Source organism: Nyctereutes procyonoides, unplaced genomic scaffold (genome assembly GCF_905146905.1).
Source record: "Nyctereutes procyonoides isolate TBG_1078 unplaced genomic scaffold, NYPRO_anot_genome, whole genome shotgun sequence".
In the NCBI taxonomy this organism is placed as follows: domain Eukaryota; kingdom Metazoa; phylum Chordata; class Mammalia; order Carnivora; family Canidae; genus Nyctereutes; species Nyctereutes procyonoides.
This window is the reverse complement of record NW_026575133.1, coordinates 34,834,331-34,855,081: the sequence shown is the minus strand read 5'-3', so window position 1 is coordinate 34,855,081 and position 20,751 is coordinate 34,834,331. Positions and strand designations below refer to the sequence as shown.

At 39.1% G+C, this 20,751-nt stretch overlaps 1 protein-coding gene across 1 annotated transcript; it reads left to right on the top strand.

The window, feature by feature from the left end:
* Positions 1 to 4,935: 4,935 nt before the first annotated feature.
* On the top strand, positions 4,936 to 5,898 carry LOC129523154 (olfactory receptor 12-like). Its single transcript, XM_055345776.1, has one exon. It carries the CDS (start codon positions 4,936 to 4,938, stop codon positions 5,896 to 5,898), a length of 963 nt encoding a protein of 320 aa, XP_055201751.1.
* The last annotated feature ends 14,853 nt before the right edge of the window (positions 5,899 to 20,751 follow it).

Genomic DNA, 20,751 nt, shown 5'->3' with positions numbered 1-20,751 from the left:
CTTCCAATACTATGTTGAATAGCAGTGGTGAGAGTGGACATCCCTGTCTGGTTCCTAATCTTAGGGGAAAGGCTCCCAGTGCTTCCCCATTGAGAATGATATTTGCTGTGGGCTTTTCGTAGATGGCTTTTAAGATATCGAGGAAAGTTCCCTCTATCCCTACACTCTGAAGAGTTTTGATCAGGAATGGATGCTGTATTTTGTCAAATGCTTTCTCTGCATCTAATGAGAGGATCATATGGTTCTTGGTTTTTCTCTTGCTGATATGATGAATCACATTACACAAAGATAAACTCAAAATGGATGAAAGATTTAAATGTGAGACAAGACTCCATCAAAATCCTAGAGGAGAACACAGGCAACACCCTTTTTGAACTTGGCCACAGTAACTTCTTGCAAGATACATCCAGGAAAACAAAAGAAACAAAAGCAAAAATGAACTATTGGGACTTCATCAAGATAAGAAGCTTTTGCACAGCAAAGGATACAGTCAACAAAACTCAAAGACAACCTACAGAATGGGAGAAGATATTTGCAAATAACATATCAGATAAAGGACTAGTTTCCAAAATCTATAAAGAACTTATTAAACTCAACACCAAAGAAACAAACAATCCAATCATGAAATGGGCAAAAGACATGAAGAGAAATCTCACAGAGGAAGACATAGACATGGCCAACATGCACATGAGAAAATGCTCTGCATCACTTGCCATCAGGGAAATACAAATCAAAACCACAATGAGATACCACCTCACACCAGTGGGAATGGGGAAAATTAACAAGGCAGGAAACCACAAATGTTGGAGAGGATGCGGAGAAAAGGGAACCCTCTTACACTGTTGGTGGGAATGTGAACTGATGCAGCCACTCTGGAAAACTGTGTGGAGGTTCCTCAAAGAGTTAAAAATAGACCTGCCCTACGACCCAGGAATTGCACTGTTGGGATTTACCCCAAGATACAGATGCAATGAAACGCCGGGACACCTGCACCCCGATGTTTCTAGCAGCAATGTCCACAATAGCCAAACTGTGGAAGGAGCCTCGGTGCCCATCGAAAGATGAATGGATAAAGAAGATGTGGTTTATGTATACAATGGAATATTACTCAGCCATTAGAAACAACAAATACCCACCATTTGCTTCAACGTGGATGGAACTGGAGGGTATTATGCTGAGTGAAGTAAGTCAATCGGAGAAGGACAAACAGTGTATGTTCTCATTCATTTGGGGAATATGAATAATAGTGAAGGGAATATAAGGGAAGGGAGAAGAAATGTGTGGGAGATATCAGAAAGGGACACAGAACATAAAGACTTCTAACTCTGGGAAATGAACTAGGGGTGGTGGAAGGGGAGGAGGGCGGGGGGTGGGGGTGAATGGGTGACGGGCACGGAGGGGGACACTTGACGGGATGAGCACTGGGTGTTATTCTGTATGTTGGTAAATTGAACACCAATAAAAATTAATTTATAAAAAAAATATTGTTTTCACTATTTAGGGCGATTTCTGCCCCAAACCAAAGAAGACAATTGGAATTTTAATAGGATTATAATTGAATCTGTGTGTAAATTTGGGGATTACTACATCCTGACATTAGTAAGTCTTCCAGTCCATGAACATGGGATATCTTTACATTTCTTCTTTCATTCTGTTCAGCAATGTTTTGTAGTTTTTATGTATCTACTGAGATCATCATGTGGCTATTTTCCCTGAATTCCACTTGTATGGTGTATCACATTGAATTATTTTTGTATATTGCTCCACTCTTGCATTCCTGAGATAACTCTCACTTGTCTCATGCTGTATAGTCCCTGTGATGTTCTGCTTATTTAGCTTACTCATATTTTGACAAGGATTTTTGTATCTATATTCCTAAGACATATTGATCTTTAGCTTCATTTTCTTGAAATATCTTGGTCTCCGTTTTGTGTGAAAACAATACAGGCCTTATGGAATGAATTAGGAAGTGGTTTCTCCTATCTACATTTTTAGACTTTGAGTTGTACATATGTTAATTCTTATATTCACTGGTAAAAGTCACCACTGAAACCATCTGGTCCTGAACTTCTCTTTGTTAGAAATGTTTTTGACTACCAACTCAATCTCTTTGTTATATGTCTTCTCAGATTTTCTATTTCTCCTTGGGTTGGTTATGTCAGTTTCAGTGTTTCCAGGAATTTGTTCATTTCATTAGGTTAGCTAATGTGTTAGCATATGATTGTTCCAATATACACTTATGATACTTTTTATTTCTGTAAGTTCAGAAGTCACGTGTCTGCTCTCAGTCCTGATTTTAGAAATTTAATTCTGATTTTTTAGGTCAATCTAACTGAATGTGAAGTTGGTTAAACTTTTTGAGGAACTAACTTTTAATGTCTTTGATTTTCTGCCTTATATTACTTTCCTCTAATTCATTTTTGTCTTCTCCAACCTTTATTATCTCATTCTTTCTATATGCTTTGAGTTTCGTTTTGTATTGTTACTCTTTCTTTCCTTTTTTTTTAATTTTTATTTATTTATGATAGTCACACAGAGAGAGAAAGAGGGAGAGACACAGGCAGAGGGAGAAACAGGCTCCATGCACCGGGAACCTGACGTGGGACTCGATCCCGGGTCTCCAGGATTGCGCCCTGGGCCAAAGGCAGGTGCTAAACCGCTGAGCCACCCAGGGGTCCCTACTCTTTCTTTCCTAAGATGGAAAATTAAATAATTGATTTTAAATATTTTTTAATGTTGGTGTTTATAGCTATAAATTTCTGAGTCTTCTTTCATTGTATCTCCTAAGTTTGGGGGTGTAGTGTCTCCATTTTCATTAATCTCAAAATATTTTATAATTTCCATTGTGATTTAAAAATATGTTGTTTAGCTTCCACGTGTCTGTAAGCTTTCCAAATTGCCCTATGTGGTTGCTCTGTGATTTCATTCCATTTTGTCTGGAGAACATACATCATGTACTTTAAATCTTTTAACATTTATTGAGACTTGCTTTGTGAACTAACATATCGGCTATCCTGGATTATGTTTCCCATGCACTGTGTTCTGCTATTAATGTATTCTGCTATCAGTGGGGATACAGTGTGCTCTATGTATGCCTGTTAGGCCTATTTGGTTTATAATGCTGTTCAAATCTGTTATTTCTTACTGATACTTAGTTTCGTTTTTGTATTCAATATTCAGTGGAGTCTTGAAGTCTTAAACTATTATTGCTAAATTCACTTTGAGCCTTGAAGGATACTTTTGGGTAGATGCAGAATTGTTGGTAATTATTTTCTTTGAACAAAGGAAAATAGAAATCCTTTTATTTTTGCTTCCATTATTTTAATCTGGTAAGATAATTGTCAGTCTTACTTCTAATGTTCATACTTTGAAGCGACTATGTCTTCTTTTATAGAAAATATTTATTTATTTATTTATTTATTTATTTATTTATTTATTTATTTATTTATTTTAGGTGGGAGAGGCAGTGGGAAAGGGAGATAGGGTCTCAAGCAGCCTCTCTGCTGAATGTGTGCCTGTCATGAGGCTCAATCTCACAACTCTGGGACCACAATCTGAGCAAAAGCCAGGAGGGTTTAAAAAAAAGTTTTATTTATTTATTTATTCATGAGAGACACGGAGAGAGAGAGACAGAGACACAGGCAGAGAGAAGCAGGCTCCCCCCACCCACCTACCTCCCCTGGGAACCTGATGCAGGACTCAACCACATGACCCTGGGATCCCCCCCTAGCCTAAGGCAGATGCTTAACTGCTGAGCTACACTCGCATCCCAGAATCCAGGAATGGAAGACCTCATTGACTGTCCCACCCAGGCATCCCTGAAGTGGCTATGGTTCATTCTCAAGCTGTTTTTAATGTTTTTCTATTTATTTGGTTCTAAATATTTACTATGACATGCCCAAGTTTGGTGTTCTTTGTATAAATCCTGCTTTAATTTGAAGTGTTAATGAATTTATAGAATAATATCATTCATTGGTTTGAGATAATACTTGGCCATTATTTCTTCAAGCTTTGATTCAGCCTATTTATCTCTTTTTCCTCTTTTTTAGGAGCTCATACCATGTATTTTTCTATATATTTTGTCTCTAACCCTCATTTCTGGATTTTTCTATCTTTTAGTCTCTCAATGTTTCACTCTGAATATTTTCTACTGATTGGTATTCTAGTTCACAAATTTTCTCCTTAACTATTTCTAAACTGTAAAACTCATTCATTGAATTCCTAATTTTAGTCATTGTACTTTAAAAAGTATATTATTTGCATTACACCTTTCACATTTCTGCTAAAATTCTTAGTCTCATATTTTATTCTTTAAAAATAATAACTTTAACACTTATGTGTGTGAATTCCAAAATCTGAAATCCCTTTGCATTTTTCTTGTTTATTGTTTATGTTTTTATGTTATTTTAATTCATAATTTAATTTTTTAAAATGTCTGGCATTATTTAAACAGAACTTTTATAGATAGTACCTGCAGTCTAAGATAATGTGTCTGCCTCTTGAGATATGTTTACTTATGCAAGGTGTCAGAGGCACTAGCGCTCAGATCACATCTTAACACTTTCAGTGATTGAAACGGTCAGATTTATCTCACTCCTATGGTACATCCCGCCTGGTCCCTAGTAACCAACCACTGTCAGCATTAGCTCTGCAAGACAAACAAAACCTCACTGCTCAGCTACCTGGCCTCTCAGATTCCTCTTCAAAATTGGCTTAGGAATCAAGGGATAAAAAAAAGCTCTGAGTGATGAATCCCTGGGCCTCTGTGTATATTGAATTTTGTTGAGTAATTCTTTGCTAAACCATTAACTCCATTATATCTTCAATCAGATTTTTTGTTGTTATTTATCTTCTAAATAGTCTTCAGCAGAGAATTTAGCTTGACCTAAACTGCCTATACTGAAGAAGTAATACCCCTGGTAAGGACTGAGGCTCATGCCATCCCACAGTAATGGAAACCTCTCCATGGTCTACTTTCAAGATTTTGTGCTGGAGGGATTTGCAGGTGGTCTGGAGACCCAGGCCCTGCTCTTTGCTGTGTTCCTGGCCCTGTACATGGTGACTGTCCTGGGTAACCTCCTCATGATCATTGTTATCACCCTGAATTCCCGCCTGCACTCCCCAATGTACTACTTCCTCAAGAACCTCTCCTTCCTAGACTTGTGCTACTCATCTGTCATTGCCCCCAATGCACTGGCCAACTTCTTCTCCTCATCCAAGGTCATCACCTTCGCAGGATGTGTCACCCAGTTATTCTTTTTCTCCCTGCTGGTCACAACTGAAGGTTTCCTCCTGGGTGTCATGGCCTATGACCGCTTCATGGCCATCTGTAGCCCCTTGCGCTACCCCATCACCATGTGCCAGTCGGCCTGCACTCACCTGGTGCTGGGCGCCTACTGTGGAGGCTGCCTCAACTCTGTTGTGCAGACCAGCTTCACATTCCACCTCCCATTCTGCAGCTCCAACCGCATCAACCACTTCTTCTGTGATGTGCCCCCGCTGCTCCAGATCGCCTGTGGCAACACGGCCATCAATGAACTTCTCTTGTTTGGCATCTGTGGGCTCTTCATTGTGGCTGTGACATTTGTGATCCTCATCTCCTATGGCTACATCACAGTGACCATCCTGAGGATGGGATCAGGAGCTGGGAGACGCAAGATCTTCTCCACCTGTGGCTCCCACGTGACTGCAGTGACCCTCTTTTTTGGACCTGTTTTTGTCATGTATGCCCAGCCAGGAGCAATTGAGTCCATGGAGCAGGGCAAGGTGGTCTCTGTCTTCTACACACTGGTCATCCCAATGCTCAATCCCCTCATCTACAGTCTGCGAAACAAGGATGTGAAGGAGGCCCTGCGGGGGCTGGGCCAGAAACACATGGCCACATGGAGGATGTACTGAAGGGAGTTAGTGTGTCTTGCAGGCTGGATGGAGGCCTCAGGGAGACACTGAACTATGAGGACCTCCTCAAACCTCATCACTTCCAGATGGAATTGGACATGTTGAGAAACTCATTCATTTACTCTTTCAATCAATGTTGATTAAAAGCATTTAATGGACCAGATGTTTACTAAATGGGAAATGTGTAGATAAACAATGATGTTCTCTCTCAAATCTCTAAATGTTCGAAGAAAGAGCAATGACTTGAATCACTTGAAGATAAGGAGAGCAATCACTGGGCATCAAGGCAGGGGTAGGTCTTCTGCCTATTTCTTATCACGGTTCTCTATACCATCCATGAGATTTAATAGGAGAGGAGTCAGATGTTTATGCATCTTGATCGAACTGGATGAAAAAAGTGTCTGCATACACTGTACCTCCAACCTCCTATCCTCTAAATGTCCTTGCTATCTATTTTTGGCCAGATATGAACATTTACCTCTCATCAGGCCATCCTCAATACCATTGCCATAGACATCTGTTTAAGATAATAATGTAATGTGTGTCCAAGGTATTCCTCATGGTGGGTTTGGTGTCAATAGAATGGGCTTGGCTGTAGCGGTTCAGGTCTGATGATAGGGCCTCTCTCACAGAGAAGCCAGGTTAGTGGTCTGAGGCAATGCATTGGCTTCATTCAGAGGAAGGAGCTCCTTTGGGCTCCACTTCATGACACCAAGGGCATGGGAGACACTGACACTAGAAAAGATGACCCAGAGCTCCAGCTGTGACATCCACCTCCCTAGTCACATAATGAGAGACATGAAGTATAAACAGATATAATTTGTATGTATCTACAGAAAAAAAATATAACATCATATCCATTCAGGGAGATCACCAACCCCCAGGTCAAGAAAGAAACCTACCCATTTTCCACAATACCCCTACCTCCATTTAGTCATTGCCCTGCAAGGTCAACAGCTATCCCGCCTCTAATACACAGATTAGTTTTGCCTGCTGTGAACTTCCTAGGAATAGAACCACACAATTTTTCTTCTTTTGTGATTTTTTTCTTGCTAATATTCTCTCTGTGACATTAACCCTTGTGATTGTGTATAGTAGCAGTTCTTTAATTTTCATTGCTATAAACATTTCATTATATGAAGATACCATAACTTGTTCATCTTACTGTTATGAACACATGGATTGTTTCCAGTTATTGTCTTTTAAAATAATGCTGCTATGAAATACTTTTACATATTTTGTTTTGTTTTTGCTGTGAACAAATTCATTTGGGCATTCTTAGGAGTGGAATTGTTCATCTTTTTGGATAATGCAAGTTTTCCAAAAACGTTACAGCAATCTTTGTTCCCAAAAATAGTGCCTGAGAGTTCCTGTTGCTGCACACCATCACAAACAAGTCATATTTATCAATTTTAGCCATTCTGGTAGGTATGTAGCCAAATATCATTGTGGCTTTCATTTCTCCAGTGGCCAATGGCCTAAGCAGATTTTCACATATTTAACAGCAATTTGGATGTCCTTTTGGGAAAGTATATATGCTTTGCTTGGTTTTTCTATTATTTTTCTTTTTATATTGGTTATAGAATTTTTTCCTATATTCTGGGTATGAGCCCTTCATCAGTTATATGATTTTCAAATATCATCTTCCTCTCTGCTGCTTCCACATTTGCACTTGTATTAATTTTTTCTATTAACAGAAGTTCTTAAATTCTCTTAGTAAAATCAATCACTCATTTTCTTCATGGTTACTTTATTCTATAGCACTTTTAAAGAACTATTTCCCATATTGGATCCAAAAACATATTTCTCTATGCTATCTAGTGAAGTTTTCTTCCTTAGTCTTTTATATTAGTATCTATAAGTCATATAGAATTAACTTTTTGTAGCTTTTGTGATATAGGGGTTGTTTTATTTTTTCCATATGGTTATCCTACTGGCCTTTTTAAAAATATATATTTTTTCTTCCACTGCTATGTCATGTCACCTTTGTCATAAACCAAGTGTCCCTATATATGTTGATGTGTTTCTAGAGTCTTATTCTGTCCCACCGGGCTATTTGTCTATTCTTGTGCTATTTTATAACATATTGTTGAATGTTTAAAAAGTAAAATATCATAAAACTCTTCAGTATATGTGAATAAATATAACAAATGATGTGCAATACATTTAGCAAAACAATTTTAAATGTTGTTGAAATATATGAAAGAACTGAGTAAATGGAAAGCTGTATCATGTTCATGGATGAGAAGTTTTAACACAAAGATCCTTATTATACAACATAACCAATATACTCAATGTTGTCTTACTTTTTGGTATATTTATTTATTTTATTAGTTTTTAAATTTTATTTAAATTCATTTTGCCAACATGTAGTATGACACCCAGTGCTCATTCCATCAAGTGCCCTCCTCAGTGCCCATCATCGAACTACCCCATCCCCTTACCTTCCTCCCTTCCACAACCCTTTGTTATTTATTTATTTTAGAGCAAGCAAGCAATAGAGAGAGAGCAAGCTGGAGGGGGGGAGGGGAGATGGAGGACTCCATGTTGAGCATAGAGCCCGACGCAGAGCTTGATCTCATGACCTGAGCTGAAACCAAGAGTCAGACACTTAACTGACTGAGCCACCCAGGTGCTCCAATGTTGCATTGCTCTTAACATATATTTTTTTATATTACTGGACACATGATTCTAACATTTTTATATAGAAACCAGCTATACAAATAACCAAAGTGACATGAAAAATTAGAACAAAGGAAAGGAATGTACCTTTCTTACCTCAAACTCTCCCACAACCAAGAGCATACCAGGTTGAATGATGAATGGACCCTAAGCAGAGGCCCTGCCATTTCTGGCTCAGCCCCTTGACCCATTCCATGCTCCCACTACCCACCATGGCTTCAATGCAAATCACTGCTGCCTCAGCTTCTGACCATGCAGTTTATCTGAGCCCCTGGAAAGGGCTTCTACCAGTGCCTCGATCTTAGGCTCAGAGAGGAGCAATCCTTATAGTGAGGTTTAAAAGATCAAGCCCAGAGAAGTCTGGCCATGTTGGCACTCTCTCTGGGCAATCACAGATCCTCTCTTGTCACAGGAAGCCAGTGTTCCTCTTGTAACAATGGTGCCTAGAATGAACTTCCCGCCTAGCTTGCTGGCTACACCTCAATCTTCTTTGCCTCTGCCCTCTGCCAGCACAGTCCCAGCATCAAGGCCAGGACAGATCTATGTACCCTTCTTGCATGGCTCCCCTCTACTCTGGATACTTCTACTGGTGCATCTCCCATGTCACATGAATGACAATTCCGTGTGCCTGTGTGTGTGAGTGTGCATGTTCATGCATGTGCACCTTCTCAAGACAGAGATCACATCTCACTTGTCTCTGTAGCCCCTGCTCATGGCACCTGGTTGGATGCTGAATGTTTGCTGAACTGAACTGAGTCACCCACACTGCCTCACCATCAGCAAACCACCTCATCACAACTTTGTTAAAAACATGGGGCCTTCAGGCGCTCTCATCTTTATTTACCTCCTCTGTCTTCGCAGGATACACTGTCCCCATCCTGCTCAAGGTTGAACATTATACTGGGTCTGGAATTCTACTGCATCCACTCCTCTGGGCTCCTTCAGGGCTCTCTGCCAACAAGTGTCCTCTCTCTCATTTGATTTTGACCTTTCTCCTTCCCAATTCATTCTCTTCAACCTTCAAGCCTATCCAAAATTCTCTCACCCTTCTCTTTAACACAGCCATCTCTGTAGCCTGGTTATATCTCTCACTCACTCCCCATGAATGTTTTTCAAACCTGTACTGTGTACTCACTGTCTCTACCTGTGCTGTCTTGCATCCCTCTGCAATCAGATCTCTCAAACTACTGACTATAGTGTCACTAAGTCTAAGAGACACTTTCTGGTCCTTATCAGTGATGACCTGAGTGGATTTGGGTGTTACCCCTTTCTTCTTTGTTTTTTTTTAATAATAAATTTATTTTTTTATTGGTGTTCAATTTGCCAACATACAGAATAACAGCCAGTGCTCATCCCGTCAAGTGCCTCCCTCACTGCCCATCACCCATTCACCCCCACCCGCCGCCCTCCTCCCCTTCCACCACCCCTAGTTCGTTTCCCAGAGTTAGGATTCTTTATGTTCTGTCTCCCTTTCTGATATTTCCCACACATTTCTTCTCCCTTCCCTTCTATTCCCTTTAACTATTATTTATATTCCCCAAATTAATGACAACATATAATGTTTGTCCTTCTCCGACTGACTTATTTCACTCAGCATCATACCCTCCAGTTCCATCCACTTCGAAGCAAATGGTGGGTATTTGTCGTTTCTAATGGCTGAGGAATATTCCATTGTATACATAGACCACATCTTTATCCATTCATCCTTCAATGGACACCGAGGCTCCTTCCACAGTTTGGCTATTGTGGACATGGCTGCTAGAAACATCGGGGTGCAGGTGTCCCGGCGTTTCACTGCATCTGAATCTTTGGGGTAAATCCCCAACAGTGCAATTGCTGGGTTGTAGGGCAGGTCTATTTTTAACTCTTTGAGGAACCTCCACACAGTTTTCCAGAGTGGCTGCACCAGTTCACACTCCCACCAACAGTGTAAGACGGTTCCCTTTTCTCCGCATCCTCTCCAACATTTGTGGTTTCCTGCCTTGTTAATTTTCCCCATTCTCACTGGTGTGAGGTGGGATCTCATTGTGGTTTTGATTTGTATTTCCCTGATGGCCAGTGATGCGGAGCATTTTCTCATGTGCATGTTGGCCATGTCTATGTCTTCCTCTGTGAGATTTCTGTTCATGTCTTTTGCCCATTTCATGATTGGATTGTTTGTTTCTTTGGTGTTGAGTTTAAGTTCTTTATAGATCTTGGAAACTAGCCCTTTATCTGATACGTTGTTTGCAAATCTCTTCTCCCATTCTGTAGGTTGTCCTTTAGTTTTGTTGACTGTATCCTTTGCTGTGCAAAAGCTTCTTATCTTGATGAAGTCCCAATAGTTCATTTTTGCTTTTGTTTCTCTTGCCTTCATGGATGTATCTTGTAAGAAGTTACTGTGGCCGAGTTAAAAAGGGTGTTGCCTGTGTTCTCCTCTACGATTTTGATGGAATCTTGTCTCACATTTAGATCTTTCATCCATTTTGAGTTTATCTTTGTGTATGGTGCAAGGGAGTGGTCCAGTTTCATTCTTCTGCATGTGGATGTCCAATGTTCCCACCACCATTTATTGAAGAGACTGTCTTTCTTCCAGTGGATCGTCTTTCCTCCTTTATCGAATATTAGTTGACCATAAAGTTCAGGGTCTACTTCTGGGTTCTTTATTCTGTTCCATTGATCTATGTGTCTGTTTTTGTGCCAGTACCACAATGTCTTGATGACCACAGCTTTGTAGTACAACCTGAAATCTGGCATTGTGATGCCCCCAGATATGGTTTTTTAAAATTCCCTTGGCTATTCGGGGCCTTTTCTGATTCCACACAAATCTTAAAATAATTTGTTCTAACTCTCTGAAGAAAGTCCATGGTATTTTGATAGGGATTGCATTAAACGTGTAAATTGCCCTGGGTAACATTGACATTGGCAAAGAAGTCAAACTCTCCCTCTTCGCCAATGACATGAGACTCTACATAGAAAACCCAAAAGCCTCCACCCCAAGATTGCTAGAACTCATACAGCAATTTGGCAGCGTGGCAGGATACAAAATCAATGCCCAGAAGTCAGTGGCATTTCTTTACACTAACAATGAGGCTGAAGAAAGAGAAATTAAGGAGTCAATCCCATTTACAATTGCAAACAAAAGCATAAGATACCTAGGAATAAACCTAACCAGAGGTAAAGGATCTATACCCTAAAAACTATAGAACACTTCTGAAAGAAATTGAGGAAGACACAAAGAGATGGAAAAATATTCCATGCTCATGGATTGGTAGAAGTAATATTATGAAAATGTCAATGTTACCCCTTTCTTCTTTGACAGCTTCTCCTCCTTTAATGTCTGGGGCATGTGGCAATCCCTGTTCTTTCCAAATGCCTCTGATCATTCCTACCCAGACACTCATGGTGGGCCCTCTCTTTCATGCCATTTAAATGCTGATGCCCCCCAGGGGGCTGTTCCTGCCTCCCATATCTCCAGGGTCCATTTGCCCCCATCAGTGACCTCTGAGGTCGCGGTCTCCAATCACATCCATCCCCAGCCATAATGCACAATTATTACATGTGCAGCTTACTGATTCTCACATGTGAAAATCCCCATAAAACTACCACCCATGCCAAGACTGAAACATTTTCAGAACCAAAGAAGCCCTTTCGTGCCCCTTCCCAATCAATACCTAGGGTGATAACTATTCTAATCTCTAATAATATAAATCAGTTTTTTCTATTCTAAACATCTTAAGAATAGAATTATACACTGTGTCCTCTTTTGTCTGGCTTACTTGGCTCAGTGTAATTCCTGTGTAAGTCCTCCATGCTGTTTCGTGTTGTAGAAGTTCACTCTTTCCTACTGCTGCATACTATGTTATTACATAAACACACAACTTATCCTCTCTACTGCTGATGGTCATTTAAGTTGTTCCAATTTGGGAGCTGTTACAACTCAAACTGCTATGAGCAATCTTTTGCATGTGTTTTGATGGCCATAAGCACTGATTTGTGTTGTAACTATGCCAAGGAACTGAAGTTTCTGGGTCATTGGGGCCTGTTTAACATTAGTAGCTAATTCCAGTTATATGGAAATTTTCAAGGAATCTACAAAATATCTCCTAGAACAATAAATTAGTTTAGCAAAGTCTCAGGGAGCAAAGTCAGAATACAAAATGAGTAATATATCTATAGATTAGCAATAAACAGTTGGAATTTGAAATTTTAATAGTATAATTTACAATAACATCACAAAAATAGAATGCTTCAGTATAAATCTAACAAAATGAAGATATATTTGTGTAAAATTATAAAGGCTGATTTAAAAAATTAAAGAAAGTCTAAATAAATGGAGAGATAAACTGTGTTTATGAATTGGAATACTCTATATTGTTAAGATATCCATTCACCCAAATTTGATCTATAGATTCAGTGCAAACCTGATCAAAATTGCAATAGGCTTTTTAAAGATATTGATGAGCTAATTCTAAAATTTACATAAAAAGGCAAACAGTTCTATTTGTTATAGAAGCTTAAAAAAAAAACCCAAACATGTTATCACACCAGTTTCTGTGGGCCAGGAATGCAGACACACCGTCGCAGGCAGTCATAGCTTGACGTCTTTCTGGAGGCAGCGAAGTGTCACCCTGGGTTGTGGTCACCTAAAGGCCTGAGATCACTCATGTGTCCACAGACAAGGCCTCAAAAGCCCTTCTCCCAAGCTTGTTCATGCAGCTCGGCCCCAGGACTAACCAATGACACTGCAGCTGACTCTCTCCAAATGGGCAGTGAAAGGGCGGGGGGGGGGGTCTGGGGGGAAGAGAAGACACCAGTGTAGAAGTAGAGTCATAATTTATAAGTCAATTGGAGGACAAACATTATATGGTTTCATTTGGGGAATATAAAAAATAGTGAAAGGGAATAAAAGGGAAAGGAGAAAAAATGAGTGGAAATATCAGAAAGGGAGACAGAACATGAAAGACTCCTACCTCTGGGAAACGAACTAGGAGTGGTGGAAGGGGAGGTGGGCAGGGGGTGGGGGTGACTGGGTGACGGGCACCGAGGTGGGCACTTGACGGGATGAGCACTTGGTGTTATTCTATATGTTGGCAAATTGAACACCAATAAAAAATAAATTTATAAAAAAATAAACACAGAATAACATCCCAGCATTTTTTCTGTATTCATTTGGTTTATTTCTCTACAGTATGAGATGATACACTCATTTCATCACAAGGCTCCCCCAATCTCATCTCATGACTGCATCACCTCAAAGTCTAGAATCTCATAATTTATATTGGGTCCACATGTGGATGTAGCTTCTCAGGAACAGTTCCTTAATTATGGCTCATCAAGTACAGTTTTTCTCAATCTGTAAATTGGTGAACCTACAGAGAGAAGTCATTTGAATCCACATATACCCAACATGCAACACTGGATGCGCATGGAAAAACTTCTGTAGAAGTTCCTGTTCAAAAACAGGGAAGTGAGAGGCACAGAGGTGTCACTGGACCTAGCAATTTTGAAATCCAGCTGGGAAATGCTCTAAGTTCCTTAACTGTGTCTGATGGCCCGGGAATAATTCTCTGTGGCTCTGCCCTCTGGGTCATCTCTCCTTTTGCGTGAATGGTATAAAATGCTTTTAACTAAATAGCTCTCTCACCCTGATTTTTGCCAGTATGATTCTGGGGGCCCAAAGGCTTCTCCCCATTCTCATTTATCACTGTCCTTCTCACAGCTAGCCGGTGGTGTTGATGCATATTGAACCCTTTTAAGAACACGGAGCTCTCTGCAAATCTTGAGGCCCTTTGAAGTAATTCCTTCACGCTTTGGCTTCCTGCTCAGACTGGTAAGGATGAGGTCCTTAGCTTCCTAGTAATGCTACTGTGTGAGTAAGAGCATCTTTGATGCACATTCTTACTCTCTTCCAAAGACTTATATGACTTAGGCACAACTTTAGATCTTTCTAAGGTCTTAACAAAGGAGTTCAGTCATACTCTTGGCTTGATTTCTGTGTCTAGTTTTCCTGGAAATGCCCTAGATTTGGGCCTTTCTTAGAGGCCATTTCTTAATTTTAACATCATTTGTCATCTGGAAAGGCTGAGAATTTTCAAAATATAAATTTCTGGTACCTTTCTGCTTAAGAGTATTTCTCTTTTTAAAAAAAATCTTGATCCTCTTGCACTTTACTATAAGCAGCAAGGAAACAAGTGGCACTTGCAATTTCCTTAGCTTGATTTTCCAATGCATTTGGCATAATTTCTGCTTTCCTCATTATCTAAGCAACAATGTTGCCACACTGTGCCACTACATAGCTTCCACTTCTATCCGGTTTCCAATAAAATTCACCTCACTTTCCTGTGAGCCCTTATCAGAGACTGTCAGTTTCCTCTAGGCACTCCTAGACTTTCACAAATACTACCTCCAAAGCCCATGATCTGGTTCCAAAGCCACTTCCACAGTTTCCCATTTTTTATGGAAGCACCCCACTTTCAGGTCCTAAGTCTGTTCTAGTTACGTATTGATGCAGAACAAATTACCCCCAAACTCAGCAGCTTAAAACAAAGAATATACTTCATCTCACAAAGTTACTGAGCATCTGCAATCTGGAAACAGCTTAGCTGGGTGATTCTATCTCAGGGTTAATAATGAGAAAGCAGCCGACTGAAAGATCTGCTTTTAAGGTTACCCACGTGATTGTTAATAAAAGTCAGTTATTCACTGAATAACTCACATCCTTGCCAAGTAGATATCTCTTGTTTTATATTCAAGTTAGTTAACTTATAGTATATTATTAATTTCTAGGGTACAATTTAGTGATTCATTAGTTGCATATAACACTCAGTGCTCATCACAAGTGCCCTCCTGAATGCCCATCACCCAGTTACCCCATACCCCCACCCCTCTAGCAACCCTCCGTTTGTTCTCTATAGTTAAGAATCTTTTATGTTTTGTCTCCCTCTGTTTTCATCTTATTTTATTTTTCTTTCCCTTCCCCTATGTTCATCTGTTTTGTTTCTTAAATTCCACATATGAGTAAAATCATGTGGTATTTGTCTTTCTCTGACTTGGTTCACTTGGCATAATACCCTCTAGTTCCATCTACATCATTGCAAATGGCAAGATTTCATTCTTTTTGATGGCTACATAATATTCCACTGTATACATACCACATCTTCTTTTTTTTTAATCTTCTTTATCCAGTCATCTGTCAATGGGCATCTAGGATTCTCCATAGTTTGGCTACTATGGACATTGCTGTCATAAATATTGGTGTGCATGTGCCCCTTCAAATCGCTTATTTGTGTCCTTCGGATAAAAATCTAGTAGTGCAATTGCTGGGTTACAGGGTAGCTCTATTTGCAAGTTTTTGAGGTAACTCCATACTGTTTTCCAGAGTGGCTGCACCAGTTTTCTAAGCAGATATCTCTATATGGTGCCTAAGTGTCCTTAAAATATGCAAACTGTCTTATTCAAGAAAATGATGAGAGAAGGGAATAAAGGGAGTGAATGAGAAGTCTGGCTTTATATAACTAAACTAATATCGACAGAAACATACCATCACTTCTGCCATATTCTACTCATTAGAAGGAAGTAACTAAATCACACCCACCTCCAGGAAGGGGATAAAATAACAATGTGAAACTGGGGGTGGGGGCAGGGAGGGCAGAGGTGGTGGTGGTGATGAAGATCTTTAGCGCCATCATGAAGGTTGCCTACACACCATACAAATCACAGAATAGAAGAGAATATCTGCTACTCCTCATTTAAGATTACATATAACAAATATAATATAGTATATTATACTATATAAAATTATATATATTATATACAACCAAATAAACAAATGAACAAATTATGTTCAACATAATTAATTAGGAAATACAAATGAAAACCACAATGAGACACCATTATATGCTCGCCAGAATGGCTAAAATTTAAGTCTAATAAAAAAGAGAATTAAAAACTCTCATATATTGCAGGTAAAATGATACAATTTCTTTGGGAAACAGTTTAACAATTTATTAAAAAGTTAAACATACACCTACCATATGACCTAGCCAATCCATTCCCAGATATTTACCCAAGAGAAATGGTACCATATGTCAATACAGAGACTTATGAGTGAATGTTCATAGCATCCACAATATAATAGCCAAAGAATGGAAACAACCCAAGTACATCAACAGATAGATGAATAAACAGATTGCGGTAAATTCATACAATGTATGAGAAACTCTGCAATAAAAATTAACAAACTATTGATACACCCAACAGCAGGGATGGATCTCAGAATCAGTATGCTCAATTTAAAAGGCCAAAGAAATGAGTATGTACCACATGATTCAATATGTATAAAACTCTATCAAATACAACATTATCTATATAGAAAAGAGGTCAGTGGTTTCCTGAGAAGGACAAGGAAGGGATGACAGTAATAAAAATAGGCATGGAGACTTGTGGTTTCTCCAGCATGAGAGGGGCTCATAATTCCCCACTCAATCCTACCAAGAAGTAAAAGGCTGAACAAACTGAGAAATCAACAACTCTTCTTAGATCCACAAGAGAAGTGAGGTCAGAGGGTAAACCACTGCTTCCAAAGTTGGAGAGACGGGGGATTACAGAGAATCACAACATACTGGAGCAGAAACTCAGAGCTGAAAATTCTATGGGACCAGCACCATCTTGGAAAACCTGAACCACAGCTGATGAACTACTGGAGGCTTGGTGTGAATAAGGCTGAGAGATAAAAACTCAAGGGGGATGCACCCATCAGGGGCCCCACACTCTGGGGATTTTACCTCCTGGAGTCCTACCAGGTTTCACATAAATACTCGACAAAAATCCCTTCATGCTTCTGGAAGAGGGAGGAGGCAAGGGGCCATTCTGAAATATGCCAGAATTTTCTGTCCTTCTAAGGTGTGCCTTCAGGAAAGGGCTACTTCACTATTTAACCATGGTCCAATCTAGTGGAAATTATGAGAACATAACTGACCTGGGGGGAAGGGAAACATCCAACTGCAGTCCATTCTAACCACATTGTGCCAGGTGTGTGTGAAAAGAAATGACAACTGAGAAGCAGTTGTGAGGCCACAGTCCAGAGACTTAGGCTCATTACAAGATGGAGACGAAATCACAGGACTACAGAGTGCTTCCCTTCCCCTTACATCCCACCACCATCTCACCAAAGGCCTGTTTCCAGCAGCAACTTTTACCCAGTACCTCATGTCTGAGGAAAAAATTGCAAGGCATACTAAAACCATAAAACCAAAGTTTAAAAAAAGAAAGGAAGCATCAGAACCAGGTCCAGGTATGACAGAGATGCTGGAATTGTAAGACCAGGAATCTAAAACACTTCTGAGTAATACACTATGGGGGTCTAGTGGATAAAGTAGACAGTTTCAAAAAATAGATGAGAAAATGTAAATGGAGAGGTAGAAATTCTAAGGAAGAATCCAAAGGAAATGCAAGACATAAAAAACACTGATAGAAATGGAGGATGTCTCTGATGGGCTTATTAGCGGGGGACACAACCAAGTCATGCTCCTATGAGCTAGAAAACATGACAACAGAAACTTCCAAAACTGAAAAGCATAGGAAAAAAAACTAAGGGAAAAGCCCCCATAATATCCAAGAACTGTGAGACACAGTGTAGAGAAGGTGTAATATACATGTAATGGAACACCCGAAGGGAAAGTGGGGAAGGAGCAACACTGAGTGGTAATTTTCCCTACATTAAGATCAGACACTGTCTTGGTTCAGGCCTCTATAACACAAATACCATAGACTGGGGGCGCTAAACAACATACATTTGTGGGTTTTGTTCACAGTTCTGGAGGCTGGAAAATCCAAGATCCAGGGTCTGGTGAGGACGTTCTTTCTGATTTGTAGATGATCACCTCCTAACTGTGTCCACATGGCTGATAGAGAGGAAGCAAGCTCTCTGGGGTCCCTTCTTATAAGGGCACCTATCTCATTATGAGGGCCCAACCTTCAAGATCTAATTACCTCCTGATGTATAATCTCTGAATATCATCACAGTAGGGATCAGGGACTTAATAGATTAATTTGGTTGTTGGGGGGCGGGAAACACATTCAGTTTCTATGAAACACCTACCACAGATCCAGGGAGTTCAGAGAATGACAGGTATATTAAATACCAAAAAGAAAAGAAAGAAAGAAAAAAGAAAAGAAAAGAAAAAACAAAACAAAAAACTATACCTAGACATATCATATTCAGAATCAAAAATAAGGAAAAAATCCTGTAAGGAGCCAGAGAGAAAAGAGATTACCTTATCTAGAGGAGCAAAGGTAAGAATTACATCCAACTTCTCAAAAAACATGCAAGCAAGAGGAGAGTAGCATTAATACTTAAAATGTTGAGAGGAAAAAAAAGATCAACCTATAATTCTGTACCCTGTGAAATCATCTTTCAAAAGTGAAGCAGAAATACAGACTTTCTCAGACATCAGCATCAGGAAAATACACATCAAAACCACAATGAGATACCACACCACACTGGCCAGAATGGCTAAAATGAGCAACTCAGAACAACAGGTATTAGTGAGGATGTAGAGAGCTCTCTTACACGGCTGGTGGGAATGCACGCTGGTGCATCCACTCTGGAAAACAATATGGAAATTCCACAAAAACTTAAAAATAGAGCTACCCTATGATCCAACAATTGCATACAAAGGATACAAATACAGTGATTCAAAGGGGCACCTGCATCCCAATGTTCACAGCAGCAATGTCCACAATAGCCACACTGTGGAAAGAGCCTGTATATACACACACACATAATTATTATGGCAAGAAAAGATAAAATGAAATCAAATAAAATGCTCCATTAAACCACAAAAGGCAGAAAAAAGAGTATAAGACAAAAACAGGGATAAAGAACAAGGGGAAGAGTAGAAAACAGTAACAAATATGGTAGATATTAGTCCAACCATATCAATAATCACTTTGAATGTCAATGGTCTAAATGCACCAATTAAATTATATAGATTGTCAGGATGTATCAAAAAACAAAACCCAATTACATGTAGTCTGTAAAAACCCCACTTAAAATATTGATTAAAATGAAATGAATGGAGAAAGAGAATCCAAGCTAACACTAGTCAAAAGAGAGCAGGAGCAACTATATTAATTTCAGACAGAGCTGACTTCACAGCAAGGAAAATTATCAAGAATAGAGAGAGATATTACATAATGATAAAGGGGTCAGTTCTCTAAGAAGATAAAACAATCTTTAATGTGTATGGGACAAACAAGACAGCATTAAATTGCACAGCACAAAAATTGGTAGAACTGCTAGGAGAAACAGATAAATCCATTATTATTATTATAGTCAGAGACTTTAACACCAATGGATATATCCAACTGGCAGAAAAGTAGTAAGGACATGGTTGAGTTCAACAATGCTATCAGTCAATTGGACGTAACAGACATCTACAGATCACTTTATCCAACAACATTTGAGAAGGCATATTGTTCTCAAACTTCCTTGGAACATTCACCAAGGTAGACTACATTCTGGGTATAAAACACAGCTTAAACAAATTTAAAAAACAGAAAACATGCAATGTCTACTCTCAGCCCCCAGTAGAAAAAACTAGAACTCAGTAACAGAAAGATAGCTACAAAATCCCAAAATACATGGATATTAAACATACTTCTAAATAACACAAAGGTTAAAGAAATATCAAAATAAATTTAAATATATTTTGAAGTAAGTGAAAATGAAAACACAACTCATCAGAATTTGTGGGGTGCATATAAAGTAGTGGTCAGGGGTAAATTTACAGCACTGAATGCATATATAAGAGTACAAGAAAGATCTACAGTCAGTCATCTAAGGTTCTATCTTTAAAAAATAGAAAAAGAAGCACTAATTATATCCAAATAAGTAAAAGGAAAAATAATAAAAAATTAGAGCAGAAACTAATTAAAAACAGAAAAACAATAGAGGAAAACAATGAAATCAAACATCGTCACTTTAAAAAAAAATCGACAAAACTGATGAGTCTCTAGCCAGACTAAGAAAAACAGAGAGGACAAAAATTATTAATATCAGAAATGACAAAGGGGACATCACTACAGACCTATGGACATTAAATGGATCATAAAAGATTACTAAAACAACTCAATATCCAAAAACTTGGTAAATTAAATGGACCAATTTCTTTAAAAACACAATTTGCC

What these genes read in the sequence shown, in the direction of transcription:
- LOC129523154 (XM_055345776.1), top strand. Translation starts at nt 4,936, where the DNA reads ATGCCATCCCACAGTAATGGAAACCTCTCCATGGTCTACTTTCAAGAT.